General features: G+C 31.6%; 1 protein-coding gene across 3 annotated transcripts in view; it reads left to right on the forward strand.

The window, feature by feature from the left end:
• Positions 1-25,278, forward strand: part of LOC143069335 (myosin-VIIa-like) — a 39,129-nt gene extending 13,851 nt beyond the window's left edge. Inside the window, exons 9-29 of one of the 3 annotated variants that reach the window (XM_076243916.1) lie at positions 236-409; positions 2,051-2,278; positions 3,259-3,671; positions 4,528-4,679; positions 6,002-6,183; positions 6,497-6,603; positions 7,814-7,980; positions 8,205-8,299; positions 8,987-9,048; positions 9,860-10,012; positions 11,764-11,784; positions 12,664-12,769; positions 13,102-13,249; positions 17,303-17,395; positions 17,796-17,908; positions 18,450-18,568; positions 19,858-19,924; positions 22,602-22,718; positions 23,614-23,697; positions 24,111-24,230; positions 24,562-25,278. In XM_076243916.1, coding sequence (XP_076100031.1) covers positions 236-409; positions 2,051-2,278; positions 3,259-3,671; positions 4,528-4,679; positions 6,002-6,183; positions 6,497-6,603; positions 7,814-7,980; positions 8,205-8,299; positions 8,987-9,048; positions 9,860-10,012; positions 11,764-11,784; positions 12,664-12,769; positions 13,102-13,249; positions 17,303-17,395; positions 17,796-17,908; positions 18,450-18,568; positions 19,858-19,924; positions 22,602-22,718; positions 23,614-23,697; positions 24,111-24,230; positions 24,562-24,672 — 2,832 coding nt within the window. In that variant the 3' untranslated portion in view covers positions 24,673-25,278. The remainder of the gene's footprint in view (positions 1-235; positions 410-2,050; positions 2,279-3,258; positions 3,672-4,527; positions 4,680-6,001; positions 6,184-6,496; positions 6,604-7,813; positions 7,981-8,204; positions 8,300-8,986; positions 9,049-9,859; positions 10,013-11,763; positions 11,785-12,663; positions 12,770-13,101; positions 13,250-17,302; positions 17,396-17,795; positions 17,909-18,449; positions 18,569-19,857; positions 19,925-22,601; positions 22,719-23,613; positions 23,698-24,110; positions 24,231-24,561) is intronic. The other 2 variants (XM_076243918.1, XM_076243917.1) reach the window with 2 other exon arrangements.
• The last annotated feature ends 455 nt before the right edge of the window (positions 25,279-25,733 follow it).

A 25,733-nucleotide genomic window follows, 5' to 3' on the forward strand; every position in this document is an offset into this window, starting at 1 on the left:
CATAGGACAGGCTTTAACAAGTTTTGTAAGATATCAATTATGTCCCTGTTAATATCCATCAGTAGATGATAAACAAAAAGTACATAAACCGACATCTTCTTATATATTATTTGTATATTTTATCGACCATGAACAAAATATATTTAAATGTTGACAATTTAAAAGGCTGTTACGGTTGTTCATTAATGGAAACAAGTTATAAAAATGCGTTTTAATCAATGTGTAATAATTGCAGGCGGCTAAGAATGGAAAACCAATATTAATTCCTATAGCTTTGATGAACAACCACAGAATGTTAGTAACTGCTGATTCTGTAACGACTGTTCAGGAACTTTGCCATCAGATCTGTGATAGAATAGGAATAACAGATGATTCAGGCTTTTCTGTATATATAACATTGATGCAAAGGGTATGCACTACTTTAAAGAATATTTCTAGTTATATTCAATCATTCCAAAATGTTTTAGTAATATGAAGAAAAACGAGAAAAGTTTAGTTTGATTTGTTGAAAAATGGAATCCATTACTGCAAATAACATGCACTTCACAGCTTGCATATATCTATAATACTAAAATTACGAGGTCCAATTTGTCAGACGTCATCACGTTAAAACGACGAATCAAAGAATTCAACTTTATATACAACTTATATAGTACAAAGGTGTAGATTAAATATTACACCACTCCAGGCCCTTTTGTTTTCCACGTAATTAATATTGCCAATAATTAGGAAGTTCCGGGTCGAGTCCGATACCGATACCAATAGTGTAATCACCTGTTACCTATTACCTTATCTGTACGTTCCGCATCTGACAGGCGCACCACCAAACGGTGTATTCAGGATTAATATGCTATATACACGGGTCATAATCACAGGGTTGACACTACTAAGTTGTCAAATTGTTACCTATTGTAGTATTTTAATCCGTAAGACTTTCTAAGATAACAATACGAATACTAAAAATCTGGACTAAAAATAAGTTTCAATTTGTTAGCGGGCATGACGTAAAACAGCGAATCAAAAATTCAACTTTATTTATAACTAATATAGGACAATGCTTTTGATTAAAAAATACTCCATTCCAGGACCTTTTGTTTTCCAAATAATTAATATTACCAATAATTGATAAGTTCCAGTTCGACGGGTTCAAACAGAAAGATTTGAAAGCAGAGAAAATTGTGTATCTTATAATCGGCATGACTTTATCAGATGACAGTACTAATACTAAGATAAGGCTTGCGCATAGTTATATACTTTAATTCAGTCACGGACCCGCGATATCACGGGTGTGTTCTAGTAAAGATATATGAAGATGTGATATGAGTACTAATAAGACAACTCTCCATCCAAGTCACAATTTTTAAAACTAAACCATTATAGGTCAAAGTACGTCTTCAACATGGAACCTTTGCTCACACCTAAAACAAAGCGGTTAAAGATTCCAGAACGTTACTAATGTTAAACCATTCAAACAGGAAACCCAACGGTCTAATCCATATAAAAAACGAGAAACACTTATGAACCACATCAACAAACGATAACCATTGAACAACAGGTTCATGACTTAGGACAGGTGCAAACAAATGCAGCGGGTTTAAACGTATTAATTGTATCAACCTTTACCCTACTCTGAAACAATAGTGTTACATCACAACATAGAAAGACACACTATAAAATATCAATTGAAATGGCTTAATTCAATCAAAAGTCATATAAAAATATAAACAAGTGAACATACACTGAAAAAAATAAATTTAATCTATAAGCTAATGTAATTACAAAATCAGTCTACATGTATTTAAAAATAAATGTGTTTTTACTACATGTATGTGTATTGAAAATTAATTTAGATTAAGAACATTGCTAAATTCTTAATTTTCGACTCTATCGTATTGATTGTTCATTTTTCCTCTAAACACAGAGTAACAAAATTTTCAAATTTTAATGTTAATTAAAAAAGATGATATTATTCGTAAGTTGAAGTTGTTTATGACTCAAATTGATAAAATGAAGTTTAGAATTTGTGCTGTAAAAAAAATGTTTTCTACAGATATCTTGCCTTGGTCATGGTTTGCATCGAATTATGGATGCAGTTGCTGAATGCGAACAGAACACAAAACAAATGGGAATGAGAGAAAGCAGTTCAGCTTGGAGACTTTATTTCAGGAAAGAATATTTTGTTCCATGGCATAATGCAAAATTGGACGAGATTTCTACTGAACTTGTTTATCACCAAGTGATGAGAGGAATATCTGTTGGTGAATACAAGTGTGACAAGGTATCTACCATTCTAAATGTTACATTTGTCGATTAGCAGTTAAAAATTATAATGCCATCCAAAATAAGCACTGGTCTACCTCTGATCGAATGCGCAGTATGTTGATGCTTGAGTACTTCTGGTGAAAGAAAGGGGCAATCATAGCGAATTTCAAGAATTAGAATATCCGTAACAAAAGAAACTGCTATAGGTTCACATATCGAAATGGCAGTTCCCTGTTTTTTTTCAACAAGTGTGAAAGATGTATAAAAATGCATTTTTAGACAATATTTTGTGTTAAAGGTACACTGTAGTTAATATTTTATAGCTACAAGGATTCAAATTTTGTACGCCAGACGCGCTTCTGTCTACAAAAGACTCAACAGTGACGCTTGAATCAAACATTATATAGTTTGCTCAGTTAAAGCCTTTAGCATCCAAAAGTTCGAAAAATTTTGTCATCTACAGCTAAGATAACCCATTCCTAGGGTAGAAATTTATGAGAAATTCGATAAATGTCAAGTTTTATAAACAGTTGATTTATTGTTATGACCATATATCAATGATAATTTATGTCAAAAAATGAGTGCTGACTACTGGGCTGATGATACCCTCAGGGAGAAACATAATCCTGCAGTGACATTGACCCAGTGGAGTAAATAAACTCAGCATAACTATCAGGATTACAATTTTTTACGACAGACGCAGAAATGGTTACAATCAGGAAACAATCACAGGGTTTTGACTCAAATGATAATACACAGATATCAATTATGGCAATATTTTTACTGAAATAAATATATTGTACTGTAACCAATTTAGTTTTCTGTTTAACAATTTCAACTTCTAGTATTCATCAGTAGAGTTGTTACATGTATACAGCATACATCAAATTCAGGAGAATCTGTGTCCCAAATTAAGTGTATTTTTTTAAGGACATTAACAGTTCAAAGTAAAACTAACAATCATAGTACTAATTGTTTTCATTTTATATTTTTAAGGAGGAAATTCTAGTCTTGATGGCGGCTCAAAGATATTTTTGTGAATCTCAAGATAGTTTCGAACCAATGAACTTGACATCATTTTTAAATTCATGGCTTCCAGAGGAATCTAAAAAAGCAAAAGACATGGCATTTTGGGAAGAACAAGTGAAAAAAGCTATTAAAGAAGAATTTCCAAAAGGAAAAAAAGTGACAGCCGAATCTCTTAGAGCTGACATTGTGACATATGCAAAGGATAAATGGCATTCGCAGTTTTCTAGGTTTTATGATGCATCAAAAGTTATATCACCTGCAATGACATTACAGAATGGAATAGTTGGTGTAAATTCAAAACAAATTGATATTATGGACGAAAAAGAAAATGCGCGAAACCATTTAACATTTCTTGAAATTGGAACTGTATCGAGAACAAGGTAGGATATGTCTCATACAACGTATATATATGTAACATATCTACCGTAGTTAAGAACAAGCGTATCCATATTCTAAAACGTTTATTTCATTTATATTTTGTATCATTTATCTTTATATTTCATTTGTTTTGCGTTAAATGTTTACTTGCTGTATTTTAATTTTAATTGCAATGCAAGAGTATAGAAACATCGTTTAAAATAATGAATTCGTTTGCGGAAACGGGGTTAAGATTTTCAAGTATACAAATGAGAAATGGGAAAAACATTTTGAATAAAACTCAGGGAACGGTCCCCCAAATGCCTAAAGGCAATACTTTGCAGTTATCGTAGTCGTATGTATTACACATACTTAATGACTATATCTTTTTAAAAAACTGAAATGTATGACAGTAGTATTTTTCTTGAAATGAGTTATACTTATGTCGTAATCTTTTTATTTAATCTTATTTCGTCCCCGAGGGTATCACCAGCCCAGTAGTCAGCACTTCAGTGTTGACATGAATATCAATTATATGGTCAATTTTTTAAATTTCCTGTTAACAAAAGTTTGATTTTTTCGAAAACTAATGATTTTCTTATTCCAGGAGTATATAACTTAGCCGTATTGGTAATTTTGGGTCCACAATGCTCTTCAACTTTGCACTAGTCTGGTTTTTTAACTATTTTGATCTGAACGTCACTGATGAGTCTTATTTAGATGAAACGGGCGTCTGGCGTATTACATTATAATCCTGGTATCTTTGATAACTAATTATATGCAAATAATTCATATGATTCTTCTTCCTTATTTTCACCAAATGAGACAATAGTCTTTTAAATCATGTAAATGTTATTGATGACATAATTTATGTTATAGGAATTCGACGACCATCACCACTTTGAGCGGTGAGGAATATGTTATGCATTCAAATCATTCAGAGGACCTCCATTCTCATCTTACACAATTCTTAGAAGGATTAAAGCGGAAATCAAAATATGCTGTAGTTGTTCAGGATTCATCCCAGTTGGGTAAGTCAAATAGTTGATGCATCAATTCCCTCAAAATAGAGGTTTGAGAGATTGATAAACATCTAAATATATAAACTGTTGACATATCAAAATGGCAATACATTGTTTTAAAACACCTTTCATCTTATATTACCAGGGTTGGCAATATTCATTTTGATTTTCCTTAATTTTGATGACCATCCAAAACTTCAAGGACAATCAAAACCATAAAATTTGTTTTTCTGCGTTGTCAGTGTTGTTTGTCTCAATTATATATATTTAAATGCGTTTTATTTCATTAAACTAACAAAAAAACAGTTGTACACTTTTTGATTAAATATATTTTAACAAAAACCGTAATATATTTATTGATAGGTTTGCTCATCAGGCTGTTATTCTCGTTCAGCTTCACTAAATATAGCTTAAAGTAAAATTTCCACTTTGCATTATTCATATGAACGTCTTTCTAATATAAAAAAAATACCCAAAACACAATGAAAAAACTTCCGCAATAGAGAGTCTCTCCTATGTCATGTAAGTAGAGATAAACATCCATTCACGATGTAGTTTTATTTAAGGTTTATGTACCCTTCTGTAGCCATTTTTGTACGAACTTTTCAAACTTCAATTGTATCAAAACTACAGATATTATGAATTATAGAGATAGGCCATTTTGTATATATTCCAAGGGGAAACTTGATGCAAAGCATTATTTTTTACTGTTCCATTGCATTTAATAGAAAAAGAGGACGTTGTGGCAAATAAATCACGATTTTTATAGAAAATCCACAGCCTTCATCCTTGTACTCTCATATTTGGCAATTTCATGACTGATAGATATAGGATTATTGCATGCAGTGCTAGCATTGATTTCCTTAAAACAAGTTTATAAATGTAGTTATTGGTTAAGACAAGTATAAATATGGCCAAAATCAAATACACCTTTTAGGGTGCGCTCGACTTTAGTGACTCAGCACGAGGTGTTTTGGAATTTACAGGTTACTTAGAACTTTTTGTAAAAAATAAACACTAGCACATCATAGAAAATCAAGTGAGTAATTTATGTTTCAAATTTTATAACAAAAATCTCTGTATTAAAGGCTGTGGATTTTCTATAAAAATCTTGATTTATTTGTCACAAAGTCCTCTTATCTATCAAATGCAATGAAACAGTAAAAAATAATGCTTTGCATCAAGTTTCCCCTTGGAACATGTACTAATTGGCCTATCTCTATTATTTATTATATCTTTAGTTTTGATACAATTAAGGTTTGAAAAATTCGTACAAAAATGGCTACAGAAGGGTACATAAACCTTAAACCTTTTATCTTTTTTATTTGTAGAAGGTGCAATAGGTGTGAATGTAGCCAAAGGAGATTTAGTTATATTAGATGGACCTTACGAAAATTATATAGATGCAGATATAATTACGGGCATGTGCAAACGTACAGACAAGATAAGTGTGATGCCACGTGATTTGCTGTACATACTTCCTACCCCCGATGAACCTGCATCCGACTCAATGGTGAATATGTCATAGTGTTATTGTATTTATTTGTGTTGATTTGTAAAAAAAAACCATGTTTAATACATCATATCTTTTATGGTTTATGTGTTTTGATAAACAGCTTCGAAGATATATGGTATAATTAACAAATCATAAATGGCAAATAGTATTTTTCCTTCTTGGATGTGATTATTTGACCTTCCATACCAAAAAATTTTCTTTGTATAGATTTGTTGATGATCTGTACGATAAAAGCAGAAATTCTTTTGAAAGTTACTGAAAATTCTTCCCTATTGTTTTTACTAAAGTGGTAACATTTTTTACATTTTAGGGTATGCTCACTATGCAACTGAAAAAGGACCCAACAGTATTTATTAACTTATCAGCTAGTGAAAAGACAGAACACACACTGGAAGCATATTCCAAAGTTCATTTTCGGTCAGTTTAAACTTATTGTTTTTCGTTTTATATTTTTCTGATTGTTAAACATTATGTCATACACTAGTTCAAATCTGAATTAAAACACTTACAAAAATGAATTTGATATAATTATATATTACTATATGAAAAAGGCAAACAAAAACAGAGAGTGGAACAAAACGTCTTTAACGAAATTTTTAAGCACTAGGCTTTTTCCTCTTAATCGATATTGTCTCACTGTATCATTAAAACGAAACTAAATATTAGAATAAGTACACACAGTGCAACGAACGTCTCTATGAGATTTTTCACATCAATACTGAGTTTTTGGATTACAAAGAATAAGAAGAAGAGAAGTTAAGAGGTTAAGGCTTAAAATGTTCATATTATGTATGACCTTTATAAATACATGTAATTAAGGACGTCAATATGAATAACATGTAATCAATACTGAACCGTCACTTAGTCTTATACCGTATGAGATGTAAACTTTAGAACTGTCATTGATGATACAAATAAAAGCAACAAAGTATACCGCTGTTCCATACTCATAAATCGATTAAGTGAATACAAATCCGGTCACAAACAAAAACCGAGCGAGAGAAGCACATCAACTATGATAGGAAAAGAATTATCATAGATACCAGGATTTAAATTTTGTACTTACGCCAGACGCGCGTTTTGTCTACAGACTCGCGCTTTGTCTACATAAGACTCGTCAGTGACACCATCGAATCCAAAAAAGAAAGGCAAAACAAAGTACAAAGTTGAAGAGCATTGAGGACCAACATTCCTAAAAGTTTTGCCAAATACAAGGAAAACAACGGCATAACAGATTCACTGCTGCTACTAAAACAAACACCAACATACAAAGAAACGGAATATTTGATAACAACTGCCAAAGATACAAGTCACTCCATTCCAGATAGCTTTTAAATTGATGAAATGATAAGAATTGAAAAACAGTTTAATCTACTTTCATTTAAAATTTGGTGGATAGTTGCTTCTTTGGCAATCACACCGCAACTCCACTTTTTTTTTATATTAATTGATTTTTAGTGTACGGTTGAAAAATACGGCGTTTTAACAGTGTTGAATAGAAAGAACACTTGCAAGAACATTCGTTAAAAGATGAATTGTCAAGCACACATTAGAAAGAAATTATAAAATCCAGAACCGTAAGGTATTTTATATGTTCTATGATTGAAATATTTGTTGTTTTTTCTAGACCTTCCAATGACAATACAGTAACTAAGGTGCTGAAACAGGTATCTTTTAGAAAAGAAAAGTCAGCAACGCCATGGCAATTCTCAAAAGACCCAATCAAGAAACCATTGCTACGCAAAACAGCATTTAAAGAAGAACTACGATCAACGAGTTGTCGATGCTTTTTAGATATCCTTTTAGTTTTGCACTGTATTTATTATTTAAGAAAGCCTTGTGATGGCAAATAATCTAAAAACTTTCAAATGTGAAATACTACTTTATTTTAAAAAAATCAACTTAGTGCTAGGTTAGCTTTTGATTTGTGAACTAGTTATCTGATTTGTAACTTTCTGCTCATATATTTTGTATGTCTTTTTGAAATCTAAGTTGATAAACATCCTTGACAATATAACCTATTCAGCAATATATGGGAGACGCTATCAATAAGGACAGACTTGCCGAGTCAGATATAGTGAATAACTATATTATTAATCCGGCTATAAGAAGCGTAAGTATTTATATTTTGTTATTTGATTTTATGTTTAAATCATGAACAACTGAACACATTTTATATATGAAACAAACAACAAAGGATATAATTTCCATGCACACAACTCGTGAATCAGGAATAAACGTCATCGGGTATGATCGTCACTTAAAATTAGAAAAGCCAAAATGTTTTGTAAGAGAACATGAAATTCAAACAGCCTATCAGTTTGTCGTCGGCTGTTTTGACAGGTCTGTATTGATCATCTCAATTGGTCTTCTACTTTTTTTTTTTACAGTTCTGCATACTCACTCTTGTTAATTCTCTTCGACTGTAGTATCCCTCTAAGTTTTGATGTTCCTGGGCGTTAAATGTATTTTCATACTCGATTAAAAAAATATGAAATGGATAAACATTCAGAATGTATTATATACCTTTGCCAAAAAAAATAACACGATTTCCATAGCAAACTAAAGCTGATGAATAGGATCTTGTGGTATGGGTATGTATCTGAATTATCGAGTTGAGTTTGATTGTGCATTCTAACTACCTAATATCTATAATAAGCACAATCATGAGACACATTTCATGATTTTGCATGAAAACCATTAGAATTCTTTTAATTCTGTGTAAGTTTTTTCTGACTACTAGCACATGAATTGTAAGTTATAACAATGAGTGCTGGCAATTTCTTTTCGTTTTTTCCAGCGTCACATTCGAGAAGAAGTTTACTGCCAGTTAATAAAACAGCTGACAAATAATCCTGAAAAGTGAGTTATATACATTTTCAAGATTTACAGATACATTGCGTATCACAAGAAGCACTTTTTTTAAAATTTTTTATTATATAAATAAACATAACTTTATATAGAAAAAGCCTTAGCATCTTGTCAGAGTTAAAGCAACTCACAACTTTTAATGTATTAACCATAAAAGAGGGACGAAAGATACCAGAGTGACAGCCAAACTCATAAATCGAAAATAAACTGACAACGCCATGACTAAAAATAAAAAGGACAAACAGACACACAATAGTACACATGACACAGCATAAATAACTCAAGAATAAACAACACGAAGCCCACCTAAAACTAGGGGTGATCTCAAGTGCTCCGGAAGGGTAAGCAGATCCTGCTCCACATGTGGCACACGTCGTATTGCTTATGAGATAACAAATCCGGTAAATAGTCTAACTCAGTAGGTCAATATATGGAAGGGACGGGGATTGTAGTTACGACGTAAGGAACATATCCGATATCATTTGTGAAACGGTTATTCCATAACGGTCAACCAACTCGTAATGACGTCCGTAAAATTTACGAAGATATGATTTCAACTTCACCATTTGGAACTCTTGATTGAGTAGCTTCCTTGTGAGCAACAACCCTCTATCAAAAAAAAAATCATGATAGGAAATGCAAGCACGGGAATATCGAATCAATTAGGAGATATATACACCGTATGCAGGTTCTGCTGGAATGTTGCTACTTCGAAATAATTGTCCTTTTCTATTTTTTTATTCTCTTAACCTTTTTTAAATTCTAGATATATTGACTATTTTATGCGTTTTTTTTATTACAGGGGAAGTACAGAAAAGGGATTCAAACTATTATACTTCCTGACTTCGACTGTGTCCCCAAGCTATGAATTAACCCAACACTGTGAAGCATTTTTAAGAGGAAACAAGCACAAGTTGGCGAAGATTTGTTTGGATAGTTTGCGACGAACAAAGCAGTAAGTTACTAGGAAAAATTGAAGAAGGGGATATTATGTAATTTTTGGCTAGACTGATGAAATAGCTTGTTAGTTATTTAGATCATATAGGGAACTAGTCGTCTCGTAAACTTTTAAAAAGACCGTCTGGAATAGAACTAACGAACCCGTTTACACAGAAGGTCGTATTTTCTTTTGCAGTTTACCATATGTTTTCCTTAAAAATTCCTTTTGAAATTTTTATTCCCCGTCACTTCAAAAACTACTTACATTTTTGATGTATGTCTGTATATTCATTTAATCATATGTCCATGTATATGTATTTTGTACTGTGTTGAACTGAAATGGTATTAGACTATTGTTTTCTGTTAATTTAAAATGGTGAATTATTTAGAACACTAAGTGATTTCTAACCAAAAGAAAAGATTGCATTAGCCGTATTTAGCAAAACTCCGGAATGTTTGGTTTTAACGCTCTTAAACTTCGGACTGTTTTGAAGCTAGCGCCACTAACGAGTCTTGTGTACCCGAATTGCGCGCCTAGCTGACCATATAAAAACCTGGTATTTTTATGATTGTTTTCAACTGTTGGGTTGATGAGACTGCTGGTGGACGTTAAGTCCACAAAAGTGTCAACAGCCAAGTATTCATCACATTAAATATCATTGATATGTTCATCTTATTTACATTTACTGTTCATGAAATGATGAATCATTCGTTACATTCACGGTTTTCTACAATGTTAAAGATTGTCAAAACTGTAGTTGGTACAACTTTCGGTATTTACGATTTTTAAATTTAAGGAATAACAGTACTGTAGTTGAAAAGTTGCCCCCGTCAATTGTAGATTTGACGGTCGCAAATGTAGTTCTACTGGGGACGCGTAGCGGAGACAGTAAAACGGAGATTTGCGACCGTCAAATCAAAATTGACGGTTGCAACTCTTCAACTATAGTACTGTTATTCCGATTCTAATGCCTTACAAAAAGAAATAGTACGATTAAACTTGATAAAATGTCTAAATTTGACAAATAAAAAAAAAAATCCGCCAAAAATTAAGATTTTGGCGCAAAGACGTCATGGGTAAACCAGACGTCATACAAATGAAAACTTACGAACTGGAGGATATTATGTAACCTGTACGATTCAAATTCGGATAAAATTAAATTATAACTGCAAATTCGAGATAGGTGTTGTTTTATTTTCGATTATATAGCAGTATTCGAACATTTGTTTATTCAATCAATTCAAAATGGCTGGTTCCTCCTTAGTTACGCCTGGTCAACTGAAGATTTGACGGTAACTTTTAGCCAATGAAAAAAAAATGTTACATAAAAATTGCATTAGAATTTTTATTTGACCTTCTAACTGTCCGAGTATCGACGATGAGTTTTATATAGAAACATGGGTCTGGTATACCAAAGCATAATCCTGGTATTTTTGATGAGTGTAAGCATACTAGATAACAACTTAAATACCCTATCACGAGTCTAATTGAATGCAGTTTTCTCCCTATTAACATTTAGGACGATTGATTGCTCAATAGTCGCTGATCGTTCTTTGACAATTACTTCAGAACGAAAAAATAAAAATAAATATATATTTGACCTTCTACTGTAAAAACATGATTTTGTAGGCGAAAGAATTAAATTGTGTTGTGTACAGCTACCAAATTCTGTATTTATTAAGATATTTAAGCACTAATTGGTAGACTGTACTTCTTTTACTGACAATTTAAAAAGATATAAAAATAATTGTGCTATGGTTATCTAGATTTGGAGTAACAAAATGCAGGCAAGTATTGCTTTGTGATTTGCCAGGCAGTATTATTTAGAAGTAGTGTAGTATTTAGGCAATTGCTCTTTTTGATTTTTTTTTAATATTTAAAGAAATATTTTGAATATTTGAATACAATTTTGTAGTTGTCTTGATAGTCTTTAACAATTTACATTTTGCTCAATAAATTGAGCTTTATTTTTTTTTAGCATTAATGTTATCATATATATTTTTTGATATACAGTGTAATTGAAGTTTGTACATTGCCATTTACTATCACTACTTACTATCACTACTTCCTAATAGAATTAAAATTGGATAGTATTGTTGTATTGCTATGTTGATAAGATTCACAATAAAAAATGCTGCAATGATAAACAGTCACAATAAACAATAGTGCAAAGGTGAAAAGTCACAATAATTAATGTTGCAATGGTGTATGTCATACAATATCTTGTGTAAGGTGAGGGATTTCAAATATACTGAAATGCACATTGCTGATCAACCCATGTATTATCTTAATACCCCCCCCCCTAATTGTGTCAATACCATTCAGGGATTTTTATAAACACTTATACTTACTTGCATGTATTATTATTTGGTTGCCATGGAAAAGATTAGTTGATTAAACAACCTGACTATAATTCGTCTAACTGGCATTGTCTTCAGTTTGTCCATAATTCAAATGAACGATCAGAAAATATCTTAAATTGTTTTATGAAAAATAGTTACTGTTTATATAAAGATTTAGAAAAAGTCAGATATAAACATAAATAAAAACAAGAAAGGTATTGTTTTCCATTTCAAACCCAGTTGTTTGTGATCATAAATAAAGCATAAGTATCCAAACGCTGTCGTCAGGCCATCATTTTTTATTTTCATATTATATATTTCCAGAGATGGCTGTAGACGTTATCCTCCTCATACAAGGGAACATGAATCATTCAGCTATACTACTCAAAAGATTTCTATTCAGATCCGTTTTCCATTTGGAGAACAGCAGGTACTTTGATATTTTAACTCCATGAGCACTTGTTCGTACACATAATTATGTAATGGTTAACTCAATACAACTGTGATTAATAACGATACTTATCGACGATATTCATAGTCGTTGCATTACAATTACGAATCGTTGAATGTATAATTCAAAAATCAATGTTTTCATAAAATCTCAAAATATAGATATATATGAAAGTACTAAATGTTCTCGTACATATGTTTTTGTTTTGGTAATTGTAAGTCATATGATTTAACGCCCATTGGTTTTCAGCAATGTTTATAGTTGGTTTAAATATATGCTGTGAATTTAAATATATTTCTGTTGTTATCCAGACGTTTGACATTGAACCAACAGAAAGAGTGGGAAGCTTTCGAAACCTGATTGCAAACAAACTTGGGCTTGCAGTTGCAGAAGACTACGGGATATTCTTTGGATTACAAGACAGAGGTTCCAACCTTTACTCATCATCTTTGGCTGTGTGTTCGTATTCTTCACCCTCACTCTAATTCAATGTACTGTCACTGTGTTTTTGGTTCACTTCATTGTTATAGCAAAATTCATTATCCAAACTTATCTTATATATTTTTTGAATGTTTAAAAAGCCTGTAACTTATAATCATTATTTTGTTTAAATCAATTTTATAAACTATTAAAAATGAAGAACGAATATGAAAAAAATGGGTGTGCTCTTTAAAACACAGTACATACATTTACTAATTGGTGGATATTAAAAGAAAAATCACCATCATTGCTTCGTTTTAATTTGATTTTCAAAATGTCTAAAAATACGATCGAAATTCTTCTTCATGTAGAGCTTGCCTATTTTAGATTTCCCAGTAGAACTTTTGCAAAATGAAATCAATTAAACCATTATCTGCCTGCAATTTCTTATCATGAAAAACTTGATTTGGGATGTAACGCTTCTTCTGGTTGGCTGACAGTATTTTGTCTATCTGTAATCAGGACGTCATGATTTATTCCGTCTTTAAATGGAATTAAGAATTAAATCATAAGGAATGACCGTAATATTTTGTTCTGTGTATTCAAAATAACATCAAAGATAAGATGCACACTTTAAAATAACACGCTACGCGGCTTATTCAGTGTGCACCACATTTTTTTATGTTATATTTCTTAAATAATACCTACTGTAGAAACGATCATCATTTTTAGCTCACCTGGCCCAAAGGGTCAAGTGAGCTTTTCCCATCACTTTGCGTCCGGCGTCTGTCGTCCGTCGTCGTCCTGCGTCGTCCTGCGTCGTTAACTTTTACAAAAATCTTCTCCTCTGAAACTACTGGGCCAAATTAAACCAAACTTGGCCACAATCATCATTGGGGTATCTAGTTTAAAAAATGTGTCCGGTGACCCAGCCAACTAACCAAGATGGCCGCCACGTCTAAAAATAGAACATAGGGGTAAAATACAGTTTTTGGCTTATAACTCAAAAACCAAAGCATTTAGAGCAAATCTGACATTGGGTTAAAATTGTTTATCAGGTCAAGATCTATCTGCCCTGAAATTTTCAGATGAATCGGACAACCCGTTGTTGGGTTGCTGCCCCTAAATTGGTAGTTTTAACGAAATTTTACTGTTTTTGGTTATTATCTTGAATATTATTATAGATAGAGATAAACTTTAAACAGCAATAATGTTCAGCAAAGTAAGATTTACAAATGAGTCAACATGACCGAAATGGTCAGTTGACCCCTTTAGGAGTTATTGCCCTTTATAGTCAATTTTTAACAATTTTTCGTAAATCTTAGTAATCTTTTACAAAAATCTTCTCTGAAACTACTGGGCCAAATTAATCCAAACTTGGCCACAATCATCATTGGGGTATCTAATTTAAAAAATGTGTGGCGTGACCCTGCCAACCAACCAAGATGGCCGCCATGGCTAAAAATAGAACATAGGGGTAAAATGTAGATTTTGGCTTATAACTCTAAAACCAAAGCATTTAGAGCAAATCTGATATGGGGTAAAATAATCTATTAGGTCAGGATCTATCTGCCCTGAAATTTTCAGACAAATTGGACAACCTGTTGTTGGATTGATGCCTCTGAATTAGTAATTTTAAGGAAATTTTGCAGTTTTTGCTTATTATCTTGAATATTATTATAGATAGAGATAAACTGTAAACAGCAATAATGTTCAGCAAAGTAAGATCTACAAATAAGTCAACATGACCAAAATTGTCAGTTTACCCATTAAGGAGTTATTGCCCTTTACAGTCAATTTTTAACCATTTTTCTAAAATTTTAGTATTCTTTTAGAAAATCTTCTCCTCTGAAACTACTGGGCCAAATTTAACAAAACTTGGCCACAATCATCATTTGGGTATCTAGTTTTAAAAATGTGTGGCGTGACTCTGCCAACCAACCAAGATGGCCACCATGGCTAAAAATAGTACATAGGGGCGAAATGTAGATTTTGGCTTATATCTCTGAAACCAAAGCATTTAGAGCAAATCTGACAGGGGATAAATTGTTTATCAGGTCAAGATATATCTGCCCTGAAATTTTCAGACAAAACAGACAACCTGTTGTTGGGTTGCTGCCCCAGAACTAGTAATTTTAAGGAAATTTTGCAGTTTTTGGTTATTATCTTGAATATTATAATAGATAGAGATAAACTGTAAACAGCAATAATGTTCAGCAAGGTAAGATCTACAAATAAGTCAACATGACCAAAATAATATTGTCAGTTGACCCATTAAGGAGTTATTGCCCTTTATAGTCATTTTTTAACAAAAATATATTTTCCACTGTAATTACTTGGCCAAGTTCATTATAGATAGAGATAATTATAGCAAGTAGAATGTCCAGTAAAGTAAGATCTACAAACACATCATGATCATCAAAACACAATTTGGTCATGAATTTATTTGTGTCCATTGTTTAATATGCACATAGACCAAGGTGAGCGACACAGGCTCTTGAGAGCCTCTAGTTAAATAATCTTCATACATACTAACTAATTCTTCCTTTTATTTACTTCTTTGACTTCAGTTGATCTCTTCAGTTTTTAACTTTGTAAAACTCAATGTATCTTTCAGATGTTTTGTTTTTTTTTAGAAACGAAATGAAAAAATATTATTTGGTGAAAACTATGTATTTTTTATTTTCCCAGACAAAGATGACAATAACCAGTTTTTGCCATTTATCTTTGACCCCTTAAATATTGATCCGCTCACAATTTGTCCATTTTTTTCTATTTCAAACATACGGGCTTTGGAAGTTTCTACATAAAGAATTCAGAATGCATCCAGAAGTAATCAATCCGACTGAAAAAATAATAAAAAAAAAGCAAGCATATAAGTGCAAACTCATTTTGAATAACGGTAAATGAAGGCTAAAATTCGGATTTCTATAATTCCAGAATATTGACTCATACAAAATATGAGTTGATATTTTTTTAAGATCCACCATTTATCGATATTTATAGTATATTCATTTGAAAAGTTTATATCATTTAACTGCAAGTTATGATGACAATCATTAAACGATATATTACTTTCATTGTTCCGCCTGTGGTGTAGATATTTCATCTGATTCAGAAGTGTATGGTGCATGTGATTAAAGATGAAATAAATAAAGTATAGGTGTTTATTTCTACTTGTTATATAGGATTATAATCAAACACATAAACTATATGGAATGAAAATATGGCAGAGGTACTCGTATATAAAGCAATACATACATATTTATAAGGAGTTTGATTCTCACGAACAAGCAGTTGTCGCTACCTTTTTAATATATTCTCTTCTTGAGAAGCTTCTGGTGTAGAAGTAAAGGACGTGACTGCATTTAGTATTGTATGCTACATATATCTGCATTATTTATTACAAATATTATCTAGGAAAAGTCTTGTCATTCTATTAGTAAAAACAATATCGAGTTGCACCTTGTATTTTTTTTTATTATTTTGCACATTTTTAATGTATGTATCATGCGTTTAAAAGGTTTCTGACTTTCTATTTATATTTTTTCAAATCACTACAACTGCCAATTAATTAAGAGATAGATGATCTTTGTATTATTAAGAAATAAAATTAAATGTTGCATGTCATTTCTATATTTAAGCACTAGGAAAATATTGATAAATATATTGTACAAAAGTGGCATACGGCAAATTTTCAATATGTGTTACTTAAAACTATTTACAATGTGCAACCTATTGTCAAGAAGGTTCATTTATCGAAAATGAAGAAAGTGTATAAAAGAAATATAAGACTATTTGTATTTCATAGTTTCTAAATTTTGGAAAAGCAACATTTACTGTCTTAAAGTTTTCTTTCTTCAAATCTACTGAAATGTTTATTTTTACTGCAATACCTTGTGTTAAGACAAAAAATTACTGAAAAAATATTATTTTGAATTTGAAAATATTAATTTCATAATAGTATTCGAAACTTCATTTTGTTTATGTTGTAACAGCAAAAGGAATATACTTTAAATATTTCAAAAATAAATTAACTTTCCATTCATTTTAGATATAAAATGTTAAATTTGTTCACCTCTTTTTTTTTAGTGATAAATGCTAGGGAAACAGAATATTTCATGGATGCTCTTACACATGTAGAAAGGTTTTGGCTACGGCAACCGGAACCAATTTCGCCAGGCAGTAAGTATGATATCTAAATGAGTGTTATATATGCTGAAACACAAAAATGTATGAAAATAACTGTTATTTGAAATCTATTCAAACTTATTATCACTTTTTTACATACAATGTTTACCAATAAAAAGTTTCTCAACGAAAATCAGTATTCCGCATTTGAACAATAAAACACTACCTTCGTGTTTAACAACTTGGATTATCAAGGTCGATACCGTACTTTGTTTTAAAGGGTAAGGTTTAATGTATTACGATTTTGCATAGTAATAATTATTTATAATACTTGATAGTTTTAATTTTGTCATTGATAAGGACTTTCCGTTTTGAATTTTCCGTAGAGTTCGGTATTTTTCCTCTTTTACCTTTTGTTTTGTCATTCGTAACACAGATATTTATGTTACTTTAGCATCAAGCACTACACAGAAAGTTGATCTAACTATATTCTTCATGAAGAAGCTGTGGGTTGATGCTGTACCAGGAGAGGAGGTGTTATCAGATGTTGAATTTCATTTTCCACAGGTAATACATCAAATTCATGCTGGATAATTGTTGACGTATTTCTAAAAATCAAAATCATCCTGTATTCAAAATCAATAATACTTTTCTCTCTGATTAATTGTGCTTTTGTGTTGTTACTTCGGTTTTCAAAATAATAAACCGACTATGTTCTATCGAAAATTAACGGACACCGTCATGGCTAAAAAAGAAAAAAAAACAAAGAATAATACACAGAACACAACATAGAAAGACTGCGCAACACGAACCCTATTAAAATCTTGGGGTGATCTCTTGTGCTATGGAAGTTTAAGCAGATCCTGCTCAACATGTGGCACCAGTCGTGTTGCTCATGTAAAAACGAACCTGGTAAAAAGTCTGATTCGGTAGATGAGCTTCGGAGAAAGGGGTCGGGTTTGTAGTAATAACATAAGAACATATCCGTTGAATTCTGTGAAACAAATATTGCAATACGGTCAACAAGCTAGTGAGGGGGTCCTTAAAGTGTAAATAACTGTTACAATAGTCCAGCTTGGAAGATTCATTCAACATTGATTTTTTTCAGGAAGTGCCAAATTACCTTCGCGGCTATCACAAATGTAAAATGGAGGAAACTGTGAAATTGTCATCTTTGTTATACACTGCTCAGCATGGTCAGGATGTCACTGCTTTGAAGAATTTAGAGTAAGTGTCTGCTTTCATATCGTGGGCTTGTTAATGACATTATGACACTTATGCTTGGATTTGCTTTTGCTGATTTTCATCTTTTTTGACTGATCGCTTTTTAGTATTTACAAAAATGTTATACAAAATATTTTTTTTATTTTAAATTATGGCTAATTAGTAATTACATTCGACTGTAACAATTAACTGAACCAATAAATGGATGGTGATTGAATGTCGCCTTCTTGTCTTGGCATAGACCATATTCAAGGGGAATAAGTTGTTTTATTGGAATGCAAAATACTTTTTATGTATAAATATGTGATTATCCAAATGACAAATATTAGACATAACAAATAGTAAATGTAGCTAAAACAGTCTAGGCTCAAAGTTGACTGAGGATTCGAAGCCTTAGTTCCCGAATGATTTTATATATCTGATGCAAAAATATAAAAAAATAACAGTGTATATATTTATTGTGTCCGCTGAACTATTCTAGATTTACATTGAAAGTGAAACAAAGGCTATCGGAGGTCTTCCGAGGTCACCTCGATAGTTAATTAGCTGGTGTTTATACTAAAATACACACGAATCAAAGTTAAATAATATGGAGCCCATGCCCTATAAGTTGTTAATTTTAGACTTTTTATGATTTAGATAAATGTTTTGCATTGATATAAATCAAATGTGAGAATTTGAGTCAAATCGGTGGACATTAATTTGAACGTTAGTGTCCATTTAACCGTCCAACGAACTTGGTCTTGCTCGTTTAGTTTATGATATTCCCTCAGTTTAGTTTTTTTTCTTGATTTGTATATTCTTACTCGATTTAAAAGTTTAAACATCGGTAAACAACTGTCGTCTTAATTTACCTTCATCGTGAACGCTCAAATTAAAAACATTGAAACTGAAGTATGTACAAAGTGATTGATTTGTATGCCCCATTTATGGGCATTATGTTTTCTGGTCTGTGCGTCCGTCCGTCTGTTCGTTCGTCTGTCCCGCTTCAGGTTTAAGTTTTTGGTTGAGGTAGTTTTTGATGAGGTTGATGTCCAATCAACTTGAAACTGAGTACACATGTTCCCTATGATATGATCTTCTAATTTTAATGCTAAATTAGAGATTCCCCCCATTTTCACGGTCCATTGAACATTGAAAATGATAATGCCGATGGGGCATCCGTGTACTAGGAACACATTCTTGTTTTATTCATATTTTGCGCAAAACCATAATTTCATATGTACAGTCAGATAGTTTCATATATTATACAAGTAAAATGTGATTAAATAATTTTTATCTGACTCTTACAGAAAGGACCAATCGTTTTTAATTCCACAAACAATGCATGGAGAAAAGCCAGGAAGTGAGTGGAAATCAGTAAGTACGCTAACCTTTGAGTTTTTAATATTCTTACTAAAATATTCATATTAAGTTAATATTTGTAAGATAATTATATTGATGTTAGCTGAATATTTAGTGGCAAATATTTCCTGCATAAACGGAATTATAAAGTTTTGCAAATTTCACCACAACTGCTTTAGAGAACTAAAATAGACAAACTGTGTATAAATCATTGAGGCTTACCTGAGGTGATATCGACACATACATGACCAAGTTTGTATCAGAGAGTACAATTCTGATGTGTTTCATGCACAGTAGGCTTTTTGAAAATGAATCGCATTTTTAACTCACCTGGCCCAAAGGGCCAAGTGAGCTTTTCTCATCACTTGGCGTCCGTCGTCCGTCGTCGTCGTCGTCGTCGTCCGTCGTCGTTAACTTTTACAAAAATCTTCTCCTCTGAAACTACTGGGCCAAATTAAACTAAACTTGGCCACAATCATCATTGGGGTATCTAGTTTAAAAATGTGTGGCGTGACCCGGCCAACCAACCAAGATGGCTGCCATGGCTAAAAATAGAACATAGGGGTAAAATGCAGTTTTTGGCTTGAAATTTTGAGATGAATCGGACAACCCGTTGATAGGTTGCTGCCCCTGAATTAGTAATTTTAAGGAAATTTTACTGTTTTTGGTTATTATCTTGAATATTATTATAGATAGAAATAAACTGTAAACAGCAATAATGTTCAACAAAGTAAGATTTACAAATAAGTCAACATGACCGAAATGGTCAGTTGACTCCTTTAGGAGTTATTGCCCTTTACAGTAAATTTTTAACCATTTTTCGTAAATCTTAGTAATCTTTTACAAAAATCTTCTCCTCTGAAACTACTGGGCCAAATTAATCCAAACTTGGTCACAATCATCTTTGGGGCATCTAGTTTAAAAAATGTGTCCGGTGACTCGGCCATCCAACCAAGATGGACGCCATGGCTAAAAATAAAACATAGGGGTAAAATGCAGTTTTTGGCTTATAACTCAAAAACCAAAGCATTTAGAGCAAATCTGTCAGGGTAAAATTGTTTATCAAGTCAAGATCTATCTGCCCTGAAATTTTCAGATGAATCGGACAACCCGTTGTTGGGTTGCTGCCCCTAAATTGGTAATTTTAAGGAAATTTTACTGTTTTTGGTTATTATCTTGAATATTATTATAGATAGAGATAAACTTTAAACAGCAATAATGTACAGCAAAGTAAGATTTACAAATAAGTCAACATGACTGAAATGGTCAATTGACCCCCTAAGGAGTTATTGTCCTTTATAGTCAATTTTTAACAATTTTTATAAAATTTGTAAATTTTTACTAACATTTTCCACTGAAACTACTGGGCAAAGTTCATTATAGATAGAGATAACTGTAAGCAGCAAGAATGTTCAGTAAAGTAAGACGTACAAACACATCACCATCACCAAAACACAATTTTGTCATGAATCCATTTGCTTCCTTTGTTTAATATTCACATAGACCAAGGTGAGCGACACAGGCTCTTTAGAGCCTCTAGTTGTCGTGTAAAACGTTTTGAGTGCAATATAAAACGCCCGATAAATACTCAGTTTTATCTATTAAAATGTTGAAAATACTGAACTGAAGTATTAAAACAACATTTTAGGATTTTTTTTAAATCGGAACAAGAAATAAACGTTTATTATAGAAGGCAAACGCAAAAAAAAATCTGATGAAATTTGAAGAATACATTATCTGAATGATACAACCTGCTGGTGTATGTTGCTTACCTGTAATTCTGTTCAAACCATTTAATATGACTATCTTCTGCCCTTAATGTAGTATGCAAGCTTTAGAAACTGGATGATGTCAGTTTCAGAGATTTTTATGCGCCACCTACGATATAAGAGGGGGATTATGTTTTCATTATGTTTTCTGGTCTGTGCGTCCTTTCGTTCGTCTGTGCGTTCGTTCGTCCCGTTTCAGGTTAAAGTTTTTGGTCAATGTAGTTTTTGATGAAGTTGAAGTCCAATCAACTTCAAACTTAGTACACATGTTCCCTATGATATGATCTTTCTAATTTTTTATGTCAAATTAAATTTTTGACACACATTTCATGGTCCACTGAACATAGAAAATGATTGTGCAAGTTTCAGGTTAAAGTTTTTGGTTAAAGTTTTTGGTCAGGGTAGTTTTTGATGAAGTTGAAGTCCAATCAACTTGAAACTTATGACACATGTTCCCTATGATATGATCTTTCTAAATTCAAATGCCAAATTAAATTTTACCCCAATTTCACGGTCCACTGAACATAAAAAATGATAGTGCGAGTGGGACATCTGTGTATTGTGGACACATTCTTGTTCCGTTCAATCAGAGTAGCGTTTTACAATAGAGAGGCAAAAGATACCAAATGAATATTCAAATGAACTAAAAAAAAAAAAAAACTGAAAGTGCCATGGCAAAAAAAAGGAAAAATAAAAACTACAAAACGATAAGGTATGATTTGTTCCTACATTAAGTAAGGTAGTTGTGTCTCCATTGGCTATTGTATATAATCTAAAAATGAAAGTATATTTATATTTTATTCATGTTCATAAGCTTTAAAAACTTTGGAAAACCCGCATTACTTCAATTTCAATTATAATAATTTGAAAAAAGTTATTTTAATGCATTATGTTGTTATAAGATAATTTATTTATCGTTTTAGCTTATAGAAAGTAATTTACAAAATTACAAGTCCATGAAGTCAGAAGACGCCAAAATTGAATTTCTGAAAATATTGAGTACTCTTCCCACCTATGGATCCGTGTTCTTTGAAGTGAAGGTATATTAAATATTGTAGAACACAAAGTTAACAGTTGAAATGAAAAACGAAGAAACTCACAACAATCTCACAGATATTCAATTATTTTTATGATACTGTGCTTCTACAATTACGTGGGCAAATTTTCAGATTTTCGTTATCATATTTGTCTTTTTCTATTTCTTTAGGTTGAGTAAAAAACAAAAATAAAAAAAAAGTCCTGTGTTATTTGAGGCTTAGATACAGGAACATATCATTGCGAGAATTTTTCCTTATTTCCTTAATATTTTCTTAAAGAACGTTTGATTTTTACAACCACTGGGTCGAACCACTGCTGGTGAACTTTAATTCCCCGAGGTTATCACCAACCCAGTAGTCAGCACTTCAGTGTTGACTTGAGTTATCATTGATATGTTTATAGTAATTATAAATTTACTGTTATCAAAACTTTGAATTTTTGAAATACTAAGGCTTTTCTACCTCAGGAATATATTACCTTAGCTGCATTTGGCAAAACTTGTAGGAATTTTGGGTCGTCCTCAATACTTTTCAACTTCGTACTTTATTTGTTCTTTTTAACATTTTTTGATTCGAGCGTCACTGATGAGTCTTTTGTAGACGAAACGCGCGTCTGGTGTTAATATAAAATTTCAGTCCTGATATCTATGATGAGTTTTTTATAACTATGTTTAGAAATTTACATGTTTAGGAAAAAGAGAATGAGTTAACTTTAAAGTATAAACAAGGAATATAATATTTATAATGCTTCAAATAACATAAGGTGTGGCAATAAGCCCTTTTGATGGTGTGGTTTTATTCGTAGTAATCATTTGCACTGATATTAACTATTCATTTGTTTTGTGAATTCTACAATTTAATCAGTATAATAACACAACTTTCTCTTATGTAATTTTAGCAAAGAAGTGTAAAGACTTATCCGAAGAATATTTTGCTTGCTGTTAACAAAGATGGTGTTATTTTTCTTGACGCTAGTAATAAGGTAACTAAATGAGAGAAATAGCGTTTAAAAAATCTTACATTTATTTATTATATAAAAATGATTGACAATTCTATGAAATAAAGATTTCAAACATCAGTCAGAAGTTTTGAAACATTGTTTATGATAACTTAGTATTAAATATTATTTATTGTAACACCAAAATATTTTATTAACAGTTAAACAATTTATAAAGTTTATGTTCAGGAAACAAAAAAGCTCAATAACACATATAAGCAGATAAAGAACACAATACAACATGATTGTGGTTCACACAGATTAATGTAAAAAATGTCAGTGCTCACAAAATTTTAAGGCTGGCATTTTTTGTGAGTTTTAAGAGATAAACAAAATCTAGTAGCTATCACTTATTACATAAATTTGATTGTAGCACTTGTAATTTATAAAATTTTCAGGGTATACTAGCAAGATATGGTTACAACAAGATTCCAAACTGGGCCTATGATGAAAACTCATTCACATTGGTTGTTGGTGAATCGTCGAGTGCTGTGAAGATTTACTTGGAAACAAATGTGGTCAGTACTTAATTTTAAGTTATGCATAGTTCCAATATTTCTGGTGTATTAAATGATACTAGTATACAAAAAGATGTATATTCCTCTTTACGAAAATGTTTTATAACTGTCATAAAAAAAATGTGATAAATTTTGTGTGCAACTGAACCAAACGAAATGTTATAACATTAGAGTGTCGTATTTTTGACCTTAGTCATCCATGTACAGTTTTTGTGAATCTTGATTTTTTAAAGTTTTGCCCTTGTATTGTCTGTCTAATTTGACTTATGAGTTTTGCTTATCTATTTTATTTTTCCGCTTCTATTTTCTAACTGTATATTTATTTTGATAGGGCCATAATTTAGATGATATTGTTATGTGCTATGTTGCCTGGATGATGAATAAGCACATTAAGAAACGACCAAGTGCAGCTGGTGTTACCGTTGGAGAGTCCTCCTGTTGATCTATAACTTATATCAATATAAAGATCTAATATAGTATCGGGAAATTCTCGTATATCCTTATTTCAATGATCTGTAAAATATATGGAGATATACCGTTAAGTATGCATATATTAACCTAGCATGATAAACACAAAAGACATTTTTAACACTTGAGATGTAGTTGCCAATATTATTTGATTCTATGAAACGCGTTAATCACCACAATCAAAGAAAACCCTTCACTCTGCTGTACAATATAACAACATAAGTTTATAATTAAACTTTATTTTGTTGAGGTAATTTTCCAGAATGTATTTTTTATTCTTTGAAAAGAGACTTTTGATAGGTGAGAATGTCAAATATAAAAGTTTTAATGTGATAACAATAAATCTTAGTTTACTGCTAACTATTTTCTAATATTTTGCTGTTTATATAGAACAAAATCATTGTATATACGTTTATTTTATTTATGATATATAGTCAGCCAGTTATTGTGTTCATTGAATGTCTTGTTTTGATATACATATTTTACTTTCCACTCACTCATTTTAATCCACATCATATATGATTATATAGATTTAATTAATAATAAAAATTATGTATTTTCATTAAATGCTGATCCAGAATTTTATTTTTCATTGATGTATATGATAATAAGTTTTTTCAACTTTCTTATTAATACCAAGTCAAATCACCTTGATATTTGGTACTATGCTTCATATTGTGACATATACATATAACTGTCACTTATCTCTTCCCTGTTTCCTGGATACATGTATGTTCTTAGAAAGTTTTCTCAACTCAAATTTAAACGATCTCTGCAATTGTATGGACATGTTTGTAAACAAACTGTTTGCATATCTGTGTCATCCTCCAGTGCTTCTCTCCTCGACGGCTTTTTACCGTAAATGACAGCTCATGGGCTCCTCATGAAGAATGAAAAGATATCTTTTATTCTTTAACTCTCTGTTTTCAATATAAATAATGTCGTTAAAACGTTGATCATATCTACAACAATGAATTTGAAATAGATCATACAGCAAATACAGTAAGTATGAAAATTAAGCGATGTAGTATGATT

The sequence above is a fragment of the Mytilus galloprovincialis genome, chromosome 3, assembly GCF_965363235.1.
Source record: "Mytilus galloprovincialis chromosome 3, xbMytGall1.hap1.1, whole genome shotgun sequence".
Taxonomy (NCBI): domain Eukaryota; kingdom Metazoa; phylum Mollusca; class Bivalvia; order Mytilida; family Mytilidae; genus Mytilus; species Mytilus galloprovincialis.